At 44.5% G+C, this 25,264-nt stretch overlaps 2 protein-coding genes across 8 annotated transcripts in view; one reads left to right on the top strand and one right to left on the bottom strand.

Moving 5' to 3' along the window:
• LOC117675515 (ras-related protein Rab-7a-like) overlaps positions 1-2,567 on the top strand; it is a 19,319-nt gene extending 16,752 nt beyond the window's left edge. For 2 of the 3 annotated variants that reach the window (XM_034434229.3, XM_034434230.3), the window contains exon 6: positions 119-2,567. In XM_034434229.3, coding sequence (XP_034290120.2) covers positions 119-202 — 84 coding nt within the window. In that variant the 3' untranslated portion in view covers positions 203-2,567. The remainder of the gene's footprint in view (positions 1-118) is intronic. The other variant, XM_087886569.1, reaches the window with a different exon arrangement.
• HCFC1 (host cell factor C1) lies at positions 574-25,264 on the bottom strand. Of its 5 annotated transcripts, none has more exons than XM_087886565.1 (26): positions 24,002-25,264; positions 21,051-21,199; positions 20,806-20,966; positions 20,332-20,540; positions 20,065-20,149; positions 19,877-19,983; positions 19,601-19,780; positions 18,376-18,795; positions 17,263-17,423; positions 16,916-17,113; positions 15,960-16,190; positions 15,574-15,678; positions 13,724-13,943; positions 13,426-13,568; positions 13,204-13,342; positions 12,562-12,782; positions 9,059-10,832; positions 7,272-7,441; positions 5,963-6,500; positions 5,108-5,524; positions 4,497-4,615; positions 4,275-4,412; positions 3,943-4,128; positions 3,487-3,784; positions 2,685-2,748; positions 574-2,011 (listed from the first exon to the last, which is right to left on the bottom strand). In XM_087886565.1, exons 1-26 carry the CDS (start codon positions 24,213-24,215, stop codon positions 1,972-1,974), a joined length of 6,687 nt encoding a protein of 2,228 aa, XP_087742691.1. In that variant the 5' UTR covers positions 24,216-25,264; the 3' UTR covers positions 574-1,971. The 5 variants fall into 5 exon arrangements, with proteins under 5 accessions (XP_087742691.1, XP_034290117.3, XP_087742693.1 ...); XM_034434226.3 differs by having other exon boundaries at positions 15,960-16,187; XM_087886567.1 differs by having other exon boundaries at positions 15,960-16,187; positions 24,783-24,973.

The raw sequence follows: 25,264 nt of genomic DNA, 5'->3' as shown, positions 1-25,264 counted from the left end.
GTATTACCTATGCTTTTAAGACTACATTCTTTGTGACAAGAAGCAATTCCTACATCAAGGCAGCGCTATGTATCAGACCTCTTTTCTCACTTGTGCTCATCACCTTGTTTCATTTCAGCGCAGGGTACCTGAAGAGCCACAGCTCAACTCTGTTCACCTAGAGACGAGGCCACCAGAAGGGACACATCGGTGTGGCTGCTGATGAGCCCAAATGCAGATGGGAAGATTTTTCACTGCAGATCTTTGACATGATGCAACGAACAAGAACAGGAAGTTACCCCATAGTGCAGTAACAAGTCTGCCAACCCTGCAGCCTGCCACTTTGATAGTTGGATCCCAAGATAAGATTTGTGGCCTTCTGGAAAAGAGCGCCTTATAATTGAAGGACTTAGATTGGATGTTGGAGAGTCTTCATCCAAACATGGAAATAAATCTCAACCTGATACTTTCTGGTGACAGAAAACGGGCATTATCTAGTCCTTTCATAGAGAAAAGGGCTATATATTGAAAACTTGACCACAAACACGTTGAAGGGAGATGATGAGGGAAAGCTCTTTTTCCAAACAGCAAGTCTTGTTTCCAAAAAAAAGTCTTTAATTGTTCAAAATAGCACAAAAACGACAGATACGCAGCACTAGGGGGGGAAGGGGAGGTCAGGGTGGATAGCCAGGGTAAACTCCTATGAGGGCTGTTCCTGTCTCGATGGAAAATAAATTGGGTCAAATATAGGAAGGACAGAAGGAATCTTAAGGACTGAACAGGAAAGTGGGACACAGCGAAATATACTATAATACAAAAGACCAGGGCACAGAGCAAGGGAGAGGTTTGCTCATGGGGGTATTTTCTGAGGGCTAGTTTGTCTACCAATCTCAACACAGCAAACAGTGCGCATGGGGGGAGGCATTTCTTCTGTATTCCATAGAGCTCCCCCAACTCTACAGAGTAAGCTGTTGCTTTCCCCACCCTCCCCTATGTGGAATGTCCCAAGACAACCAGTGGGGGAAAGAGGGGAGGGGGCATATTTTTCTCTATAGAGAAACCTAAACTCCTACCCCATACAGTGGAGACTTGTATGTCAACCATCAAGAATATCGCCCTCCAGCCTTGCTCTGACCCAAAAGCCTCTGGTGGATCAGCTACATTCTCCCTCCCAAATCATTTTTTTCCTAAAAAAAGTTTTATACAAAACAATGGAGAGGAATGGCAAGACATCTGCCTACAGCATGCCACCTTGTGGCCTGGAGGCAGGAAGAGCAAAGAGAGAAAACAAACCTGGCTTGTGCTGCTAAGGAGGGGCTGTTCCATGTACAGGGAAAAAAAGAGGGTGGATTCAAGCCACAAACACCCTGCGCTGAGCATTAGAACAGCTGCTGTAGCATGAGCCCCTTCCCTCCAATGTTCAAAGTAGCTGCATCTGTGGCCAACCATGTCACATCTTCTCAATCCCCACTAGCAGGGACTTCTCTCCATTACCAAACGCAGACACTAAAAACTAAACTGAGGAAGAGGGTCTGTACAGAGGCAAGAACTGGAGGCAGGGAGATCAAGTCTCCTACCCCCAACACACAGGATTCAGGGGAATACAAAAGAACTTCATTCCTGTAACTGCAACTTGTAAAAAAACCCAACAGCCCCCCTCCCCCCATAACAAGTTTTCCCTCAAGCCCACCCCAAACATCAATGTCCATGTTATTGGGGCAGTAAGCAGAGGGTGAGGGAGGAATTCCATTCCTTCTTCCCCCTTCCTAGGTGGGATATGGCACAGTGATGGCCCTGCTTTGGGCTCCCTCACATGAGCCTCAGCGTCTCTTCTCCCTACCCCACCCCCCACCCCAACAGTTCATCCCATGGTGTATGAAATGTGCTTTCGGCAATTCCATCTTCCTCCATACACGGGGTGACTGGCTGGCTGGGGGAGTTCAGGCAGAGGCTGTGGAGCAGGCAGGAAGAGGGGACGGCTGGTGACTCCCTTCACTGCCCATCTGCTTTGGGCTTCTTTGGAGCACTTTTCCTGGAAGATGAAAAACAAATACTTAAGGTCCAACTTCCTGCTTGGCCATGAATGCGATGCTCTTGCCCAGAGTACTGACAACATTCAAATTTTCATTTTCCATCAGTACTAGCAAGGAACCAACTTCTTAATCTTCATCCCACCTTTTTTATTTACAACTCAAAGTGGCTAATATACCTAATGCTCCTTCCTCTTCCTATTTTACCCATAATAACCATCTTGTGAGATGGTCTGGGCTGTGTGACTGACTAGCCCAAAGTCATCCAGCCAGCTTTCATGCATAAAGGTGATCCAGAACTCAGTCTTCTGGTTTCTAAGCTAGTACATCTTAAATACTACACCAAACTGCCTCTCGGCTTCAAACAGCTGAGCTCCACAGTTGTAACTTTAGCATTATTCCTGTAGAGAATTTGCTGCAGCATCCTTGATTTGCTAGGCTGCTTATAGGATAAATTCTATTCTAGCTGGAGGTCCCTCTTCCACTCTGCATAGACAACTAGTAATTTAACCCTTTATTCAATCTAGGGCTGACCCAAGATATTCCGATGAACACAAACGAAAATTTATAAGGCATTTTTTCTCCCAAAATGAGTGGGCATATATGTAGATTTCCCTCCGTAACCCACCACAACTCTACAAAGGAAACATGAAGACTGAAATAATCAATACTCACAAATCAGAAGATGAAAGCGGCCGCTTGTTGGTTGGTTTTGTCATAGATCCATCTTTACTGGATTCTGTAAAGAAAAAAGTACATTAAACACACTGAAGGCAAAGATAAAACATGGCCTGAATCAAATTGAATCATTACAGGAATGTGAACTTGGTTATTTCTAAATCATGATATCCAATAGGGATAAAACTACGAATAAAATACAATTGAATGCTGACATGTGAAAAAAAATGGGAAATTTTATTCTGATATTCAGTCCTTTAGTCGTACTATTAGAATTTGGCTTGCTGAGCATGTCTCTACCACAGAACTCAGTAAACCTATCCTCCCAAGTGCCATCTAGATCTCGCCATCTACAGTGAAAATGTATTTTCAGTCCCAGCTGAAAAAACATTTTCACTCTAGATGGCAAGATTATTAGACATATTAGAAAATCCAAACATGATACATCCCAGACTAGGAATTGGCAGAAATATCTGACCAATTCATCAATTCTTATTAAATTCAATAAAATAATATTCTAGAACTCTGAGACCTTCCTACTTCTACCCCCTCCTCCTCCTAAGAAATATCAACAAAGATTCAGGCTGCAACTAAGAGGCAACATGGCAGGTTTTCTTCATTTGCAAACCAAGGCTCAAGATGGGAAAGTGAATGGTGTGCAGATATTTACAAGAATCTGAGACCTGGTAGCAGTTCCTCATCTTGTTGACAGGTTTAGTTTAAAAAACCTGTCTTCCCAGTCATATGTGGCCTGAAGCTACATTCCTCCCTCCAATGTCCCATCACAGCCGCCACTCACCTTGAAGCCACCGAACTTGTGTGGCAGGACCATAGCCCTTCTCGTTGCGGGCAGCAATGCGGAAAATAATGGCAGGCTTTGTGGTGTAGTCTATATGGGCATTAGAGAGACTAGCTGACTGGACCAGGCACGAAGGACTGGGCCCACAGTAAACCCGCATGAAGGCCAGTTGGGCAGGTGCTGCACTCTTAGGTTCACCCGCCTGAGGACTCTGGATGGCCAGGTACACCGAGTATTCTGTGATTTTTCCAGAGGTGACTGAAGGTGGTTCCCAAGTCAAGTGGGCCCCGTCCGGACTCTGTGTTAGAAACACGCAAAAAAAGCTTGAAAACCACAACAGCCAAAAAGTATTGCAGCAAGAGTGGGAGACAACAAATGCAACAAACATTATTCAATTACCCCCACCCAAATAGGGAGATGAATTAACAGGACTTTAAAAACAGAAAAAGCTCTCACTTTACTGATTTTAATGGCACAAGGTGCTCCAGGAAAACCAGGCAGACAGGTCTTGAACGCTGAGATTTCACTAAAAGGGCCTCGTCCGCAGGCATTAATTCCTGCCACTCGGAACTTATAAGCAGTACCAGGCTGCAGCTCCTGCTTCTTGAATTGAGAATAATCAGGAGTAGTTCCTGAATCATCCTGCAGAGGACAGAAGAGAGTGGGAATAAGACATCACAATTATCTTCCTATCCATTATGGGAATGGATAGGAAGATACGTGGCAGCAAAATTTTGGATCTTTTAAGGTGAAGTTAAGGTGATATTAAGTATATTCTTGCCACTCACATCTGTAGCAGGTGCATCATCAGGCGGCAGGAAGTAGTGTGTCACCACCATGTTGGTTGCCTTGACAATACCCACATCAAACCATTGATTTTCCTTCTTCATAACCACTTTTGGAGGCTGTGTGGGAGGCTCTGGTTTCTAGTGAAGAATGGATAATTCAAGGTGAACTTTGGAAAACTTGTAAATTCATTCCTTAAATTCCTACCAATATTTTTTTCTTACCACTGGAGCTGGTTCAATTCCATTAGCAACTTCTGTCAGGGCAGCTGCTGCCTGCAATTTCGCTGGGCTGGCTACTACCACAGGCTGTGGGGCCACAAAAGTATTTGAAGGAGCAAGACCTGGATGAGGGAAAAAATTTCAATAACTTCCATGAGATCCCTGATCCCCAAAGATGTTGATCCATGTCTAAAACTGGAAAGGAAATACAGGCAACAGAACCAAGTCCTGATTTAACTAAAAGGCCCACCTTAGACAGAATTCCTAAGGGTAACAGATGCCTTGACAGGGCTGGAACATAAAATTATCCCATAATCGAACAATTGTGCTTATCCACTAGGAATACCCAATACAGCAAGGGTGTCAAACTCACAACGTCACATGACGTTACCAGGACTTTCCCCCCCTTTGCTGGCATGGCCAATGCGTGACGCATCCAGCCTATGGGCCGGAAATCTGACAGCCCTGCAATACAGCTTTGCTCAGACACTCATCTCAAGCAAGGGAGGTATCACAACTCTCATCACTGAGCTGTGGCACCTCTGCTTACAAATGGAAACAAGCTTTTAAAGGCCACTGCCAAATAAAATGGCAGTCATCTTTGCCTTACTTACTCTCTGTGGGAGTGGGAGGTAACAGCCCAACCGTGCTGGTCACTGCACTAGCCAACTCATTAAGGCCATTACTCTCACTGGCAGGATCATTGAGGCTATCAGCAGGAGCCAGGGCTTCTGTAGGCAAGTGGGCAGATAGTTGATGCTGAGGGGTCGTCTGCTGCTGCTGCTGCTGCTGCTGCTGCTGTTGTTGCTGTTGCTGCTGCTGTTGCTGCTGAACGGCAGCTGCTGCTGCCGCTGCTGCTGCTTGAGCCTCCTGAAGCTGCTGTTGCTGCTGCTGCACCAGGGCTGCCAAGTCTTGCTGAGTAAGCACGATGGGGATAGCGGTGGCCTGTCCTTCAGGGCCTTCTGAACTCAGGTGGCCTAGTTCAGCCTGTGTGGCTGCTGCCTCTGAGGTATCCATGGCTTCTCCAGGACCTGTTCAAGAAAGAAAAGAGCTAAATCAGGCATGTCCAATCCCCAGCCTGTATGTGGCCCTGGACAGCTAATAATGCGGCTCTACAGAAAATAGATAAGATAGATGGATGGATGGATGGAGAAAGGAGAGAATATAGATATATATAATATTTGTCTTCTTTTGCATATATAATATTGTATATATAATCATTTCTTTTTTATATATAAAGAAAGATTATTATTTATATATACAATTTATATTATATATTTTATATTTGGCCCAAGATAATTTCTCCTCACTCAATGTGGCCCAGGCAAGCCAAAAGACTCTTACGGGCTAAATGTTTACCGAAGACCCAAGAAAGTTAGCAAGATCTTTCACCAAGGACAGACCTGGCCGGCTCATGTGGTAAGTGGAGAAGATTCCAGAGAGGAAAATGGAGGGTTACAAGTACTCACCCATTACAACCTGCTGGGCTGCTTGCAAGACCGCCTGGATGGCCAGGGCTTGTGCCTCTTCAGTGGCAGCAGCTTGGGCAGCAGCCTCGGCAGCAGCTGTTACAGCTAGTTCCTCAGGAGTCAACCCTGTCACCATCAGAGTGGTGGTGCCCGCCTGGCTCTCCGCCATCAGTTCCTGAGGCAATGCTAAATGCTCCACCTCTGAGGACGGCGGAGCTGCAGGAGTGGCCTGGGGCAGCACCACCATAGCCACAGACTCTTGGGTGGGGGCTGCTGGTGTGGGTGGTGCCTCTTCAGTAGGAGGGGCAAGTTCTGGATGGGGAGCAGTTTCACCCAGAGGACCTTCGGTTGGCGGCGTGCCAGTTGAGGCAACCTGTGCTTGCCCCTGAGGCTCAGGGGTTGCAACTGCTGTCTGCATCTCTATGGAGGGCTGCAGTGGTTCAGAGGGTGCAGGAAGGGAATCTGTGCTGGTGGCATCAGGAGTCTCAACAGGGGGAACTGCCTCGTCTGCAGGGACATCAGTGAGCGAGGAGATGTTCTGCAACAGGAAGGATGGATAGAAAGGTGTAATGTGTGAATTCTGGACCAGGCAGCATTGAGTCTATCACAAACACTTTTTATACAAACACTAGGACCCAGGAGCATCTCCATTAGATCAGGTTGAAGGCCCGGTTAAACTAGCCGTCTCCACTGTGAAACCACCAAGTATCACTCCTCCTTAAATTATTTCACTGTTGTGGTTAATACCCCTTCTACAGCATTCTGCTTTTTTTCTTTACCATTATTCTTTTTTTCCCAAAGAATGCTGTTTCTCCTTTGAGGATTCTCAGAGATATATTTTCGGTAAGAGTTATTATAATGAGCTAAGTTAAACTGAATTTGGGAGATATTTATGTGCACGCATATTTGTGGAAACAGCAATATTTATATCCGGTAATGAATCTACATAAAGCATTTGGACTAAAATGAGCCCAAAATTAGGAACTAGAAGATCGAACATTGCTCATCAGGCATTTAGACAAATCCAAGGCTAGAAAAATGGATTGGGGGAGGGGGGCGCAAGGGACAAATGAAATTTGAAGCAGAAATATTCAGACTAATGTGATAGTTCTGCATCTGCTAAATGAGTAGCAAACTGCCAACATTTTGTTTTCCCAGAGATTCAGCAGACTTAAAATCAGGAAAGGTTGCCAGGGATAACTCCATCCCCTCAAAGCACGGAATAGAATCATCTAGGAAATCTCAATTCTTGTCTGGAATGAACCAAAGAAAACAGGACACAAGATCCAGTTCCTCCTCTGATTCTCACCGGTACAGAAGGCCCTGGCGCTGGTGTGGACTGGGTGACTGTAGTGACAGCTCTGATTTGAGTGGAGGAAACTGTGGTCACCGCAGTAGCACTGGGGCTGCTGGCAGCTGGACTCTCAGTCACAGGTATCTCAGGTTCCCCTTGTTGCCCATTGGTAGCAGGTGGCTGATCTGCAGAAAGAAAACAGGTTACACACTGAAGACAAAGATTCAAGAGTGTCTTTAGTTATGAGAATCCACTGGATTTTCAGGATTTGGAACATCAGTTATTTCAAAAGTTCAAAACTTAAAACAAAATGCTCCATATTTTGGAATCTGCCAACTTTGCTGCTTCATTCCATAATGAGCGCTTCAATATAGAAATAGGGACTTGAAGCTCAACTTACTAACTGTAACTCATCCTAGAGTTACAAAATAAGAGTGTGATAGATCAATTTCAGAATTATCTACTACCTGACTGAGAAAAACTGATCAAGTGGATATCTAAAACAACAACAAAAACCCCGTAGTTCTTTAGCAAACTTAAAAATGTTAGGTAAGCAGAAATAAGGATGTTTTTGAAACCTGTCTGCACAATGTTTAAGCCGACATTCCGAGTCAGAATGTTCGTTTTAAACTTAATATAAAATACTGTATTTTTTTCGCTCCGTAAAACACACCTTTCCTCCCCCAAAAGTGGGTGGAATTGTCTGTCTTATGGAGCGAATATTGCAGCTGGGCTGCAGCGGCAGGGTCCTTTTACAGTGCTGAACCCCGCCAGAGTCAGTAGGCAGAGCTGTTAAATGAGGACACCTATCTGTGGTCCTCTCAGGCTCTGCCTCCTGCCCTCACTACACTGCTGCTCCATATTCGGCACTCCATATGCACAGTGAGATGGCGCTCCAGAATCATGTTTTTTTCTTTGTTTCCTCCTCTAAACCTAGGTGCGTCTTATGGAGCGAAAAATACGGCACTTCTTTGTTTTGTGAAGAATTCTGTGGCATATTCTTACTGTTGCCCATCTCATTCTTAGGTAGCAAGTTGTTCATCAGAGGACAGAATCTTTCTAGGGCCAAATCTCACACACTTCTTAAAATTGAAGAAAAAATGCGCAAACTTTTAAGCGAGGAACATACATGCTATAGAAGATTCTGGGCTATAGCTTGAATAGGCACTGAGAGAAGTAAAGAATGCTATCCAGATAAACCCATTTTTCAGCAATTGTACTTTGTATGGGATGACTGACAGCAGTGAGGACAATATTTTTCAGAGATACTGGGTTTAGTTTTATCTATCCCTCCAAAGAATTATGTCAAAGCAGCTATTATAGAGCAACGGAACTTCTGAATACATGCAGTGCTTGATTATAGTGATTCTAAAACAAGGATAAAAATTCTAAAGACAGATGAAGAAAAATTAACCCTAGTACAACTTAGTAAAGCTTATATATTTTTGAGATACAATATATGATGCTACTATGAATTTCCACTTTCACTGCTTGCTAAGGAACAAGTATGTCGGAGACAAACCAAGATACACTGCAAACGATTCTGTAAAATTCTCCTATCTACACAAGGCCCATGCAAGGCCCTGATCACAAATTAGGCCTCACAAACATTTCGTGAACCATGTATCCTACATTATTCAGTTCATTTCCAAGTGCACACTTGTTAAGGAACAGGGGTAATTTAAAGAATATTCTCCTATACTATTAAGAGTACCAAGGAATCCCTGAGGTTACCAGAGAAGTCTGAAAATCCCTATATAAGAGCAGAACAGATGTTTCTAATACCCTTCGTGTTCTTTTACCTTGGTTGGCACCCATAGAAGAAGTAACTGTGGTGGCAGTATGGGTGGTTCCTGTTTCATGGGTCTCACAAGGAGGGTTTGAGCATATTCTGGGTGTTGAGCTCTGAGGCAAAGACTCAGCAATCCCTGGTGATTCTCTCTCAGGAGTTTTTCTCAGTTCTGAGTTCCCACATTGTGCTGATGCTGAGCTGGAAGACTGAGTGCCATCACCCCCTATGCTGGGTGTCATTGTGGTGCTGGTGGAGTTGGTTTGCTGCGTTTCACAGGGTGGTGTAACAGGGGGGTGCTGGTGCTGGGCACCTTCATTTTGTCCAGCTCCCAGGTTTGATGTGGTGGTGGTGGCTGTGTTCGTAGTACCAGTCTCATGAGTCTCACAAGGTGGATTTGAGCACACTTGCTGTCCCACAGCTATGTTGGAAGTCGCTGTGGTAGCGGTGTTGGTGGTGCCCGTTTCATGAGTCTCACAAGGTGGATTCGAGCACACTTGCTGTCCCACAGCTATGTTGGAAGTCGCTGTGGTAGCTGTGTTGGTGGTGCCCGTTTCATGAATCTCACAAGGTGGATTCGAGCACACCTGCTGGGTAGCACCCAGGTTTGATGTCGTTACGGTAGCTGTATTTGTGGTACCTGTTTCATGAGTTTCACAAGATGGATTAGAACACACTTGAAGATTTGTATCCTTGGTATCCGTGTTATGGGTCTTGCAAGGTGCACTTGACTGAACTGGCACATCAACTTTGACAGACATGGTGGTGCTGGTAGAATTGGTTTGCTGTGTTTGGCACGGAGGGTTGGCAGATCCTACCCATTCGCCATCTGGCTGCCCTTGGCCCATGAGGGACCGAGCTGTGGTGGCAGTATTGGTGGTATGAGTATGATGGGATTCACACTGGCCTTTTTTCAGGGCTTGTAGTCTTTCACTGCTTTGCTCTGTGGTAGTGCCAGAAGCAACACTAGGCAAGCCAGCAGCTGGCATGAAGCTTACAATTTGAACTGCAGATGGATGCTCTGTGGGAATATCTGTTTTTGTTGTCATGGTAGTGCTGGTGCTACCTGTCTGCTTTGTTTGGCATGAAGTGTTAGTCAATTCCTTCTGTCCGTCATCAGGTTGCCCTTGGCCCATGTTTGAGGTGGTGGTGGTAGCAGTATTTGTAGTGCCGGTCTCGTGGATTTCACGGGGAGGATTGGAACACACTAGCTGACCTGTACCTACGATGGCCTTTACTGTCATAGTGGTGCCAGTGGCATTGGTTTGGAAAGTATGGCATGGTGGCTCTGAGGGTGCCTTCTCTGTTTTGGAGATGGTGGCTGTATTGGTGGTGCCCGTCTCATGAGTTTCACAAGGTGGATTGGAACATATCTTCTGCCCAGCACTCAGAACAGTGGTTGCTGTGTTGGTGGTACCAGTCTCATGCATCTCACAAGGAGGATTTGAGCATATCCGCACCACCCGACCATTGGGCTGGAGGCCACCACCGTCCTGCCCATCACACACAAACTGTAACTGAGCTGGCCCACCCAAAGTGCCAACAACTGTGGTCGTAGCTGTATTGGTTGTGCCAGTATCATGTGTTTCACAGGGTGGATTGGAGCACACCAGTGTAACAGTGCCTGGCTGTGAATCTCCTTGCCCCGGCTCAGCGATGGTGACTGTGGCTGTGGGCTGCTCTGTGGTGGGAGAGGCCAAGATAGAAACAGGCAAATCATGCACCGGCTGAGCCTCTACACCGCTGGGGGTTGTAATCAGGGTGACTTGAGTAGGCTGAGAAACAGGCTAGGAGGAGTGAAACAAATACACATAGGTTAGGAGAGAGACCTCTAGTCAAGAGACATATCTAAATCACATATAAGATTTACAAGCATGCTGTTATGCAGAACAGTTTGGCTAATTATATTTCAGGCTGCAGGCATTACAAAATATCGTATGTAAAGAAAATAGTTCTTGCACTTATAAAAGCTACAGCCATATCATGGAGAAATAGAATTTAATAACCCTCTGCAAAATATCCACGCAATGCATCTATACATGCAAGAAATATACTCTTGGGAATATTTAAAAATATATCTCCCAACTGCTTTAATTCTGATGCAGTCTAATGTAGAATTCTGCAATATGATTTTAAAAAAAAAATTTTAAATTCCTTCGCCCATCACTTCTCATTCTTTTTCTGCACTTTGTACAATACTGCTTACTCTGAAAGGGACTACAGTGTGATGTATATACACATGCATTTATGGAAAACAGCTCTAAGTAGGGCAAAAAAAAAAAAAAAGTGGGCATGAGGAATATTACAGAACTGATTAGATAGTAAAGGATGTGACTAGACCATGGAAGCAAACTTAAATTGTACTGCAGAGAACTGCAGAGTTTCACATCTGCCTTGAGCAGCAGAATTTTATATACTAGGATTGTAAAAGTCTGCAACAGGATTAAAGATGCAGATTAAAATAAGTACTTCGATATAAAGTAATTGGAGACACAGATCTTGATGAGATCTTGTATAGATGATAAAGATCTTGTAAAGAAGACCATGACTCATATTAGATAAAAAAAAGGTGGGCACAGCAAGTTGTCTAATCCCAGGACAAAAGCTCTCACCTGTTTCAAATGCTAGCTATACTTAGAGAGCTGCTCATGACATGCATGCTGCCTGTTTCAAATCAATACATGCTGATACCTAAGGTAACTATTAGGGTTTTTTCCCCCATAACCACAATTCTCATGACATCTATGAATTACAACAGAACTGCTACTTTGTACTGTTTTTTTTAAAAAAGGGTATTGTATTGTAAAGACAAGTAGCCTGGCTCTCTAGAATTGCAATTCCATGGTCATTGGCCATGTCTGCTAAAATGATGGGATTTGAAATCCAAGGCAACTGAAGGGTACCAGCTACCTATTCTTTCCAAACAGCCCACAGAATTATCAGGAACATCAAATCCTGGATAACAGTTAAAAGCCAATAACAAGCCTCAGAGAGGGAAAACCCAATTGTTTGGGTACACGTACACAAAGTCTCTTCCAACTACATCAGGGATGTCAAACTTGCGGCCTGCGGCTCAGATGCGTCATGTGCTGGCCCTGCCACCCCCCCCCCCCCCGGTTTAGCGAAGGGGAAAAAAGTGTTGATACATCACGTGACACCACAAGTTTGACACCCCTGAACTACAACCCCATATCATTTGCAGCTCCATCTAAGAATCTAGTTTTCATATTTTGTTTCTAATAGCTATCAGTTTTCTTCCTCTAGGAACCCTCTAAATACATAATCTTTTCTCTAACGACAATCAGACCCTCTCCTATTACATGAAAAGTCTCAGCTAATAACCAATAAGACATCAATTTTTATAAAACAGAAACATCATTCTTTGAAACCACCTGTGTCAACAACTACCACCACATTTCATGTTGCAAGTTTATCATAGGCTATGCAGAGCACCACTCTGTGCATCATTTTGTTGGGAAACATTGCTTGCAATTTTTGACCAGGCCAAAACCATACCTGCATAGTGATGGTGGGAGTGGTGAGGCCTCCTGCTGCTGTCAGGGTTGTCTGTGCTGCTGAGACAGTGATGGCAGCTGGGTTGATGACCTGGCTGGAAAGTGTGGCAATGGTCCCCAAGGTGGTAATAGGCGTAGCCAAGGAAGCATTAGTATTGTGTGCTCCAGTTCCAGCTAGGCTTGTTGAGACCGTGCCTGTTACAGTGCCTAAGGTTGTAACTCCTTAAAAGATACAAAGAAAATATATATATAATTTATTTATAAATTATTATTTATAATATATAATATAATTCATATATATATATATATATATATATATATATATATATATATATATAAAGATATATATATATGGAGAAAACTCTGTAAAAGGTATCCATGTTAATTTCAGTAACCTTAGTACATTAGAAACATGGGTTCTGAAATTCCTGGTCATGTTTCTAGGCCATATATCTATAGACTGGTAAAAATACATCGTTAACAGGCCGGTTTTGCACCACACAGGGGATCCTGCAAGGTGTGAATATGTCCATAGGCCCAAAAACTTATGCAACAACCAATCTACCCACTGATGCACTATGGAAAGCAAATGCACTCACATAAACTAAATCCATTAATTCTTCCTCCAGCTTAATGCCTTTACCTGTTGTTCCTTTCACTACCAAAGTGGTAACAGTAGGCTTGACTGCAGACACAGTGACAGGGGTAACAAGTCGTACTCCACCCATAGGGACAGTTCGCAAGATTGTGCCTGGTTGTCCTGGTGCTCCCTTAAGCACTACCTATGAAAACACACATTTTTAATATTAAACTGCTGACGTCAAAATGGGGCTTCTAGCGTCTCCCAATCTGTCATTTAGTTCACCTGTGTCACACTTTGCTGTCCATGACTTGTGGTTAATTTGGGTACTGCTGTAATGATCTTGGCAGGTGTACCAGTGCCAGAGGTCATCACTTTTGTGGTGATAATGGTGATGGGAGACTTAATCCCAGGACTACTAGTAACACCTGAAAATAAAAAGTAGAATATGAATACACACACACATTCTCTCTCCCCATCCCCAACAACCATGATGTGATCTCACTGGTTGCTGAACAACCCAATTGTCCACAGACTGAAACAGGATGATAACTGCTACAGTAAATCAAATTCCATTTCTTACCTGTGGCACCTGCTTGCGTAATAATAGCTGACATGGGGATGGTCTTGATAATAGTGGTGGTACCAGGCTTTGTTGTGTTGGGTGACACACTGCTGATGCCCAGGATGGTAGGCTTAGTACCTGTGCCACCTGCCTGAGAGCTGGTGATGATTGTGGTGGGCTTGCCATCTGCTGAAGTCACTAGTTTTAGAATTGTGCCAGCAGGCAGAGGCCCTTTGGTCTTAAAGGGGGGGGGGGGAGAGAGAGAGAGATTGAGAGAGAGAGAGAGAGAGAGAGAAAACACCAAGAATCAGCACAATGCAGGAAGTCTCAATATTCTTGCGTTCCACAAGCAGAAAATATACTAGAGCAGGGGTCGGCAACCTTAAACACTCAAAAGAGCCACTTGGACCAGTTTCCTACAGAAAAAACGCACACCAGGAGCAAGAAAACCTGGGTAGGCGTGGCCAATTCAATGTCACTCACTCCCACCCAGTCGCATGACCACCTAGCCACGCCTACTCAGCCACAAAACTATTTTCTATGTCTCTCCCCCCTCTATCTCCCCTCTTTCTGTATCTGTTTGTCCCTCTCCCTATCTTCCCCCTCCACCCCCCCCCGTGTCTCTCTCCCTCTCTCACCCCATCTCTATGTATCACTCCGTATGTGTCTGTCTCTCTCTCCCCCCTCTCTTTATGTCTCTATGTCTCTCTCTCCCCACTCCCTTCGGGCGACCAACCTCTCCCCACTCCTCTCATAACTCCCTGGCCAGCTGTGGCTGAGCCGGGAGCATTTGCATGCGCAGGGAGACCAACCTCAAGCGAGCGCCAAAGCGCAGCAAAGGTGTGTGCCGGGTGGGCGGCTGTTCGCTTAGGAGGGTCTTAACAGGACACGGCTTCTCTCCTGCACTAATACTCCGGCCATCGCCTTGCTGTGTCATCGCCCACCCCAAGCAGCTCTTTAGCCGAGTGCGGAAGGAGAGAGAGAGAGAACACGCATGTGTCTTTCCTGAGGGTGTAACTTTAACTCTATTGAGGTAATTGAAAAGTTCATGTGGATGTGTAATAGTTGCATATTAGGAAGTCATGTGAATTGCCAAAGCAATATGTTACTCTGTTATACAACATAAATAGTAATTACCTTGGGAATTCGTATTGCCATTTCAGATGAGGGGTTTCCATTCCTGTCCCATCACTGGTTGACCCTGCTCCTCTTATTTCTTTTTTGGACTCCAGCCTGAAGTGGCAAGTGAAGGCTGCCTTATGTGCAAATGTGGCGCAAAGGCAGGTACATGGCAACTTTGTTTCTGCACTCTCTGGCGACCCTCTTCCTCCTGCTCCTCTTAGGATGCCGGGGCCAGCTGTGGCTGAGCTGGGAGTGTGCGCACGCATGGGGAGACCCTCCTCAAGCGAGCGCCAACGCTCAGGAAAGGCACCTGCGGGGCAGGCAGTGGCTCACTTAAGGAGGGTCTCTCCGCGCATGCGCATACTCCTGGCTCATCCACAGCCGACCAGGGGGCTATGAGAGGAGGGGGGGGCGGAGGTGAGTGCAGGAGCAAAGCTGCCCGGTACCTGCCTTCACGCCACATTTGTGCGTAAGGCAGCCTTCACTTCCTGCCGTTTCGGGCTGGAGTCCAAAAAAGAAATGAGGGGCTGGGCCAACCAGTGATGGGACAGGGAGCCGTGGCAGAGGGCCCAAAGAGCCGCTTGTGGCTCTGGAGCCATGGGTTGTCAACCCCTGTACTAGAGGGGAAAAAATGGTAGGCAAAGAAGAAGAGGCATATAGGCAATTGGGGTGAGAATGGTGTACTCTGGGAAGTACCCTAGGACTGGGGTTACATCTGGCATTGCTCCTCCATTATATGTTCTTACCTGGATTATCTGAGTCACAGGACCGGTTGATGCTTGGCCTGTTACAGCTGATGTCTGGACTGGTTTGGTCTGCACAACAGACATCATTTTTCCCAAATTGGAAATCTGCTCCCCCAGAAAGAAAGAGAGAAAGTCTGCTTTAAGACTCCTTCTAATATAAAGGGACACGGTCCCCTTCCTCTAATTCACTCAGCAATGACTTGACCAGTAAAATATCCAGCAATCATTTATGAGTAGCCTGTTAAATGAGAGCATCTGCTGAGCATTACATAAAAAAGCCGAGGGCTCACTCAAAATGCTCCCTTGTATGAAGAACAAGTTGACAGAAAAAAACCCTCCATTTCCAGCATCCTCTCTTAAACCCCTATCAAAAGAATTATGCTTACCAATGCACTTCCTCCAGGCACGGAAATAGGGCTTTTCACCAATGTGATGGTCTTCGTTACTCCACCCACTACGGTTGTCATCACCTGGGCCTGCTGTGCTACAGTGACCGTGCCTGATTTGTGCACGGTGATGATGGGCCTGGTAGGTGTGTTAGTGGTGGATGAAGAGACTGAGGTGCCCACCTGAGCAGCTGCTGTCTTCAGCATGCGGGTGGCTGGGTTGCTCACCTGCTTGTTAAACAAGACCAGTATTTAAAAAAGAGCATCTTATAAGTGTCTGTGGAGGCAATATGAATTCTCACACTTTTTTATTACAGATAGAACATGGTCTAACAAATGTAAATCTAGGATCCGAAGTGTTTGTCCTATCCCTTTTGTCATGTACTAATTCCAAAAAACTGATGACCTATTCATACTATGGGAATATTACTTCTGAGCCCAATTCAAGGTTTTGGTTATCATCTTTGAAATGTTTCATAGTACAGGTCAGGTTAACTGAGGAACTGCCTTGCCTCAATGGGATCAGCCCATCCCACTTGACCAGGCAGAAGGGGCATTGTACAATCTCTATTGGTCAGTTTCAGCTCAAAATGTGTGGAAGAAGAGCATTTTCTGCTGTGGCCCCCGTTCTTGGAAATAACGGGGTGAGGCCCTGCTTAAGATGAGGCCTGTTCCCACTGTGTTGGTACCCTGGAAGGGCTTGAAACCGGACTCTGCCGATTTAGCCGAACTTCATGGGGATGCTCATCATTGGAGGTGGTTGGTATATTGAATGAGAAGAGATTGCCCCCAAACCGATTTTGCCTTTCTGCCTCTTGCCTTTGAATTTAATATCTTTCATGTTAATATTTTCTGTATTTATGATTTTGTAAGATGTCCCAAGTCGCTTTTCAGAGTGAGATGGGAGGCATAGAATTTTAATGAAGCAAAGAAACAAATATGCCATCGATACTCACCATGACTGGAGAAGAAGCAACTTTAACTGTGGTGGGTAATGTGGTGGTGCCTGGGGACACTGCAACAGTCTTAACTATGGTAGTACCAGCAGGCATGCTTAACATGGTGGGGGCTGAGGACGGTGGAATTTTCTGAGTGGCTGCAGCAGCAGCTGCCAGAGCTGCCATGCCACTCATCTGGGAGCTGCTACCAATCACCTAAGGAAAAAAGTCAATGAGTTAATATCACTAGGATTCCATTGAAATAACGATGGCAATGTGTTAATGACATAGACAGACAAGACAGGATGGGATGTGATGAATTCCTTCTTTCAGCACAGGTCCCCATCATTCCTGCCGCCACTTACCGTCCCTTGAGCGCTCTGTGTGGGTACCACCATGCGTACCCCAGCTGGCAAAGAAGTCACGGTCACTGGGCCTTTCCCAGCTTGTCCTGCTGACCGCACTGTTACCAGTGGTGCTCCTGTGGTAGCTTGTGGGCCAGTGACCTTTAGCACAGCTGGAACAGCTGCAGAAAGACAATAAGCAGGTGAAATTTTAGATTACATGCACATTAGGGCTGTGTGTATCAAAATGTTTCAGAAGTACTGTTGGCTTCATATAAACAGAGCATTTATTAATTATTCAAGTAGTCTGTCTTTTTTCCAGCCTTCCAAAGTGGCAGTTGCTTTAAGAATTACATTATGACTTGACAGAGCCACAAAATGGCAAATGATGTCTAAAACAACACTTTTAAATTAATTTTGATGTGTGTGCATCAAAAATATAGATTTCTACCTATTCCAGGTATGGGGTTCCAAAAACGCTATCCTAACAAAATGCAGTTAATTTGGAAACTACATTTTTTTTTATTGATCCACGCCCTTGGCAGGATAGAACATCAGTAGTAAGCAAAATGCTCCAAATTCTAAACAGCTATTCAAATAGTACCACTACAAGCATGAAACACTTCTGGAATTGCTGGAACATCCTATTTTAAGTTTAAAATCTTTTCCCTTTGAAACATTTGCAGATTACACAATGCATCATAAGGATAGTTCATCTTTTTCCTCTTACGGAAAAATGTAAAAAACACTCAGCTGTGTGGCTTTGAATTTTTGGAATGCACAAGTAGAAAAATAAAGGATTGTGAGAATATTTGTTATAATATGAACCTGAAAGTATACTGTGTTCAGTGGAGCAACTCCACTCTATTTACTTTGTTCCCTGCTAAAAAGAAATAAATTCTTTTAAGATAATTCTTAAGAAAAAGAATTTCAGAAGACTAACATTAAGGAAAAAAACCGCCATGTAACAGATGTCCTCCCCCACCCCCCAACTTTGGAAAACTGAAGGTGGTGCTCTTACTAAGCAGGGCTCCTGCTAAGAAGGAAGCTCAGACTTCAAGGGCTGTATACAATTAGCCCAGCTTTTGAAAGGGGTAAATTTTGACTGGAAAATTAAAAAAACTTTTCCCTTACTTTGTGGACGAGGAGTAGCAATGGCAGCTGCTGGAGGAGGCCCTGGCATTGGGCTTGTAGGCACAGTAGGAAGCACCTGGATGGTTGTTGTGGTTGGTGGGGCAGGAGCAGCAGCAGCAGCAGCAGCAGCAGCAGCAGTGGCCGCAGCGACAGCTGTGGTCTGTGGCAGCAGGGTGATACCCATTTGTGCCAGAGGCTGCACGGCAGTGACAGGTGCGGCAGCAGCAGGGGCAGGGCTCTTGGGGGGATTGACAGGCACTGAGGGCACAGGATTAGTAGCTGGCGAGGAGGCAGCTGGGATGTCGTATTTCTGCAGTTGGAGTAAGTAAGTATCCGCAGTTGGGACAGAACCCCAGCTCACTTCCAAAGAGTTGGTATTGGCACGAACCAGCTGAACCCGTGAAGGGGGTGGAGGTTTTTCTGTGGGCAAGAGAACAAGAGTAGATGGTATTAGGAAAATTGCCCCACTGTTAATTGTCATGAGAGCACAAACTCCCACATTCCAGAGAAAACAAGTTTTCCATACCATTTTAAACACATATTTGAAAGGATACCGATTAGATTTCCCCCCACCCCGAAGGTACTGTCATACAATACGACACCAAAACATTGCTATTTCCTCCCCAAACATCTTTTTTTAAAACTTCTTTTGATGGGATGATAAAGTACCATTTGAGGTTCTAACTGCCCACCACTTTAACTTCCACAAAATGCCTTGCCTAAACATGTTTTAAAACCGGGAAAAATAACTTTTCCTTCTGCTTTCTAAAAAGCTTGAGACTGAGAAACTTACAGTTATACCGTTTCATAGACAAAAAAAAATCCATCAGAAAACCAAGGAAGAGATACTTATGGAATCTTCTACAATCATTATCAAAATATTTAATTCAAAAGTTACTTATGGAAACATGATATGAAACTCATACAACCTCAACAGGGTCTAGTTTAGTTCTACTGTTGGATCCTATTTTAATTTAGACACCCTGCTTACTTTTTATGGGATGATAACAATCAATGTAACACTGGTATTATCCATAGTGCACTTGAATTACTATAAAGTAATAAAGGCAATATAAAAAAATGTAATAAATAAAATTAGGAGAATCCAAACAAACAGCATGAGCATATCATGGGACTTAACAGACTACAACGTCATAGAAGCCTGAGTAATATATAAATAGGTAGATAGTATCCCCACTGCAGTACCTCTACCTAGCCTTCTTACCAGTCTCAAGATACCAGAGATCCTTGCAGCAAACCTGGTTGTTCCAGGCTTTACGGTAGCCATCACGGCCACTCCAGATGTACAAGCGGGTATTAATGGCCACGGCACAATGCCCTGCACGTGCCCGTGGAGTATTCTCTTCCAGTGTATCCATCAGAATGGGCTCCCAAGCCATGGAGTCTGCATTGATAAATATATGCACAAAAGGTCAGGCTTGTTAGTAGAATACAGAGGAACTAAGGTTAAAAGAGGCACTGCCTTTATATCCTCACATACCTAAGTTGAGGCAGGCCAGAGTATTTGTGCATTTCCATTCCTTTTCATGTGTAGCCACTTTGACATCATCCATAACAAGAGGCACCCAGCCACCAAATACATACATTCTACCAAAGAAAGAACGAACAAAAATTAAAATTTGAATGAGAAATCAGTCTGAAACATGTCAGGATAGGAGCGGAACTTACTTGTTCCCAATGGTTGTGGCTGAATGCAGACTACGAGGGAGTGGAGCCACCCCTCTCAGGTTAGGCTTGTTCCACATCAAAGAATCTAGAGGAAGAAACCATACCAAAGGTCATTGTTTCCAAAAGGTCCAGCTCTCAGTCTTCCAAGACACAGTACACATACAAACTGGCTAGTGCTTCGATAGAAATAAAATTGTTGTGTCCTAGGACCTGCTCTATCTAAAAGCCTGTTTAAACTGTATCCCCACTCAACTTTGTTGCTTTTACCGATATCAAGTGTCCAAAGATCACCAAGACGACAACCACTCATGCCCCCGTATATGACCAGTTTGGATTTTTTGTTGTCTTTTTCTGTGTAGACCACAGCAGTATGGGATTCTCGTGGTGGAGGCAATACACCATAGGTGATGGGAATGTCCCAGGACCCCACACCAGATCCTGGCCGCAGCTCCAAGGTATAGAGGTCATTTAGGTACCTGTAAGAGAGAGAGAGGGGGGGGAGGGAGGGAGGGAGGGAGGGAGAGAGAGAGACAACATGTGAAAGCCAGGTGAGAAATTGTAGCTCTTGTTTTTTGCTGTTTGTTTTTGATACCACTTGGGATATTTTCTTAAAAACTGGAGAAAAGGTACAAGAAAAGGGAACATGACTCATTATAACATTATACAAAACCTGTTTCTTCTGATCTAAACTGGCAAAAAGTCATTGTACCTAAACTGCAGAAAACCATCATATCAATGTACCTGGGAATGTTATTCTTAGGATCTTCACTGTCATTGGCCAATCCCCCAAAAAGGTAACATTTGTTGCCCACCAACGAGAAGCTGTGGCCAAGGCGTGGACATGGTGTGGACCCATTCTTGGGCATCTTGGCCTTGAGTCTCTTCCATTCCCAACGGCTGGCCTACAATAATAAAGGATCAAATTATTATTAACCTAAGCAAGCAATGCAAATTAAGATAAAAGAACTAAGCTGGCAAGCACTCACCTGCAATTCATACAGATCATTGCTGTACTTGCCATATTCAACCATTCCACCAAATACCAGGAGACGGGTCCCATCACAAACAAAACCATATGCAGCACAACCAGGTGGAATGTCTCCACGCACAGCTGGGATGAACCACTGGTTTGTAGCTGGAAAAAAAGAAAGAAATATGAAGGACAGCTTACATTAAAATACAATAGAGCTTCATGTGACAACATTGTGGAAGCAACTCAGGGCTGGACAATTGGGATTGCACTCTTTCTCTCTTAACTGGTATGTTATCAAATAAAGCTCTACAAAAAATGGAATTACACACTCACTTCAGAAGATATTTTTTTGTGGTGAAAATGAGATTGCCATCATTTCATCATCATCATTGCAATTATATTATTTGTCCTCTCAACTAACAATTCCGTTTTACACCGGATGCTTCAAAAAAAAATGGTAGTTTTTCAGGATAGCTATAATCTAAACTGAGAGAGCATAAAATAAAGGAAGCAGCCTGTGATAGTAAAGGATGTCAGAGAAAAGAAAACCTTCCTTCCTGCTCTGGGACAACGGTCTGGATTAATGCAGCAGATAGCAGTAAGAGGCATGGGTGCTGAACTGTTTACAATGAGCAGGCAAGAGGAAGCAACCTATCAGGAGATGAGAGATGAGGCAGCTGCCAATCAGGAAGCCGAGACCCACCCACTTCTGTCCAGCTCTAGTTACATAGTAAGAGGACTCCGAACCATAGGATATCTAGATGCTGTAGCTGACACTAAAAGTGGAGGAGGAAGGCATAATCCCTTCTGCATGTGCTTGCCAGCCAACATACTGCTTCATTCCACATATTTATTCTTGGACTTAACTAGTTATAGTCCCTTCTGTTTAGCCAACATTGCACTCGATTTTGACAAGCCTCCCAATCTAGCACTTCTACTTCAGATTTTTTTTGGGGGGAAAGTACTTGGCTTATTAGTTACTAAAATATACTTTCATATTGTTTGACTCAAGGGCTGTATTTGCAGCAACATAGCAGTGGCATGAAAGCACTAAAGATACAAAAAGCAGAAAGCAAAAGAATCTATACCGTATGATATTGAATTCAAGAATGAATTTTCCAAGAGGGAAACTTTTACTCATGCAAGAAAAGGAAATGCCAATTTCAAACAAAAATTTAAAATTATCTGAATACTTTTGTTAAAGAGAATTTTTCTGTTTTGACTTTCTTAAAACTTTTTGAGTTTGAATTTTTTTTTCAGAATACACAATGAGCCTGAACTTATTATGCCTTTGCTCACTTATGTCTATTTTAAAAGTTCTATAGTTTAAAAATATGATTAGGTCTCAATGACATACGAGGGTTAATGAGTTCATTAACAATGTGAAAACCTGAATTCTTCCATTTAATCCTCAAAGCTAATATCTTCATTTGTAGCTATCTTCTATAACCTTACATTGGCAAGGCTACTTTTACCATTTCCATTACTGACAGAGTATATGTCTTAACCTTACTGTGGCATGTTACCAAGACTGAAAGCCAGAATGAGATGGGTAAACCAAGTCGTCTTTACCAACTAACACTTTTTCTCTAGAAAAACTGTGCTAACTCTACTGTAGAACTGTGGTCTCCTGGAATCTATCCAAAGCAATCTAGATAAACACCATCAGTCTTGAAACCATCTATTTAGACCTCCCCTCCTCAACTTTGTAAAGCCTCAACTTTAGAAGCCTCTAATCTTTAATTAAAAATATAAAGGCTAAGGGTGGCATATATCTGCAGGGGCAGAACGTAACTTTTCTAATTGGCACTAGAACTAAACCCAGGGTGCTGAATTATTTTAGGCAATTTCAAATCAGAATTGAGAGTACAGGAGATGAGTAGCTTGGTACTCAAGATAAACTGACCCCCCTCAATTAGTTAGCCGGTGAAACTTCATTTGCTCCCTACCACAGCATTACTATCAGCCCAGTTCAATTGCATTCTTATGCATCCAAGCCAAAGGGGAAAAACAGGCAACAAAGAGTTAAAAGCTGTAGCATTCGAAAGTTAAATTTTAGGCGCCAAGTCTTTGGGGAAGAAAAGCTCCTTCTAGCACTGCCCCGCCATCTCATCACATGAGTGCATTTGAGAATCCATGACGGAAAATAATGTATTAACACCAGGAGGAGATAAAATTACAATGCCAAGCAAAGTTGCAAAGCTACTCACAAAGCGCCAGGTTAATATGGAAGCGCAAGAACTTTGTGTCCTTAAAGCACCCTGCGCTATGTTCAAAACTGGTTCACAGGCTTCATTGATGGATAGTTCTCTATATATTTTTTTTCCCGCTATCAAGCTGGCAGAGATCTTTCTCTTTTTGCCAACTATTCATTCCTCCACCTCCCACATTGTTGTGGGACTGATGATTTGAACTCCTACGGTTTTGACAAAATAATCCTGAGGTACGCTGCTGCTAGTCTGATGGGCATTCCACAAAAAAACATTGCTTTTATGTCCTTTCTGCAAAGATAAATCAATTCCTACACAAGCCAAGCACAAACATGTAAATCGGAAAAAGTCTCCAAAGTGAAGGTGCTGGACTCCATCTAATGGAAACTGTTTCAAGGCACATGCCAGTTATCACATTGAGAAGGCTGAAGAAAATTCAAGAGAAACAAGACTTTACCATTGTTTCATCTTTACAGTTCTCTCCTCTTATCACTTATGTTTCCATACACCAATCACTTTGAGAAAAATGAAAGCAGTTAAACAGATGTAATGAGTCTTATAGAAACTTGCTAATATACAACAGTAGTTGCAGATACTTTTTTTTCCTATACAAGAGATATTGGGAGATCATATGTTCATGGGAGAACTAAATCACTCTGGGACCAATTATAGACAATCTTTGCCCAATGGACACAAATGGGGTAATGCCCTAGTCCTACCCTAAATACTTTTGCCCGTTCAGGCCCCCCCTTACCTGTATTATAGACATGCAACTCATCCACGATGCCCTCATTGCCCCCTCCGAAGACCACAATCAGCTCTTTGATTGCCACAGCTCTGTGTCCATGTCGGGGCCGAGGCACAGGGCCTGACCACCCAATCACACGTTTCCAGCGGGGCTGCAGCAGCCCTGCAGTGGCCCCACCACCTGTTGGGGAGCCCCCACTAGGGACAACAGGAGAGGCCATAGAAAGCACCTCCTAACTCTCCGTAAGTGTCTTTTCTAGCAATCAGTCCTCTAAAACAGCAGAGTTGTAAGGGCTTCCTTATCAGTTTCTGCTTCCCAAGCGGTGGTTCAAAAAAGATCCCCCCAAGCCACATGCACTCTACCTCTTTCGAGGTAAGGCTGTTCGTGGAAGCAACACCAGATTTACTTTCTTCAGAGGACAAGAGCAAAGCAGTCCTCCACAGTGAGGCAAGACGCCCACGATTCTTCTAACTACCGAGACACCCCCTCACCGCGGGCACCGGGTCACAGTCACCTCCTTTTGCTGCAAACAAACTAATTCGGAGTAGTTGTGAAAAAGAAAAGTAAAAAAAAATTAAAATCCTCCCCTCCCCTCCCCTCCCCCCAAAAAAACTCTTGGCGGGACAAGTAGCTGCCCTTTTTATTTCGTGAGGCGGTCACAGCTTAGAGGCATACCCCGTTGCTGGAAAACTCCTAAGGCTCCCTTTCCGACAATGAGTTTCGGTGACCGTAATTCTCCCCCCCCTCCCGACCGGAATACAGAAATCTCTATGGAGCAGACACCCACCCTTGCAATAAGAGAGGGGCTAATACAAAATTACCCCAATTGCCTCCTGCCTTTTCAAAACCAACACCAATTCCCCCTGCGAGGGAATTACCCCGCGTGGGGCAGTTACTCCTCCCCCCTCGTAACAGGGCCCCTCTGCCGCCCCCCTCCGGCCCCCGCTCAGAGCCGGGCCCTGGGAGCCGCCATCTTGTGTTGCCCGGACGGAAAATGGCGGCCGCAGAGAGGGAGAAGCCGCCTCCCCCTCGTCCCCCCACCCGGCGCGTCTTCCCCGCTGATCCTGCCTACTCCCCAGCCCGGAATTCTAAGCCAGGGCGCTCTCCCTCCGGCTTCCAAGCGCAACGGGCAGCTCGATCCAGCCCCGCTGTACGGCACCGATGGGCAAGGTACGGGCTCCAGGCGCCTTCACGCCGCCCTGGGAGCCGCCATCTTGCGCCTGTGAGGAGTCTCTCTTCCTCGGCAGCGCCTGAAGGCGGAGCCAAAAC

The sequence above is a fragment of the Pantherophis guttatus genome, chromosome 2, assembly GCF_059756535.1.
Source record: "Pantherophis guttatus breed Tessera chromosome 2, ASM5975653v1, whole genome shotgun sequence".
Lineage (NCBI taxonomy): Eukaryota > Metazoa > Chordata > Lepidosauria > Squamata > Colubridae > Pantherophis > Pantherophis guttatus.
This window is presented reverse-complemented; position numbering and strand designations above follow the sequence as displayed.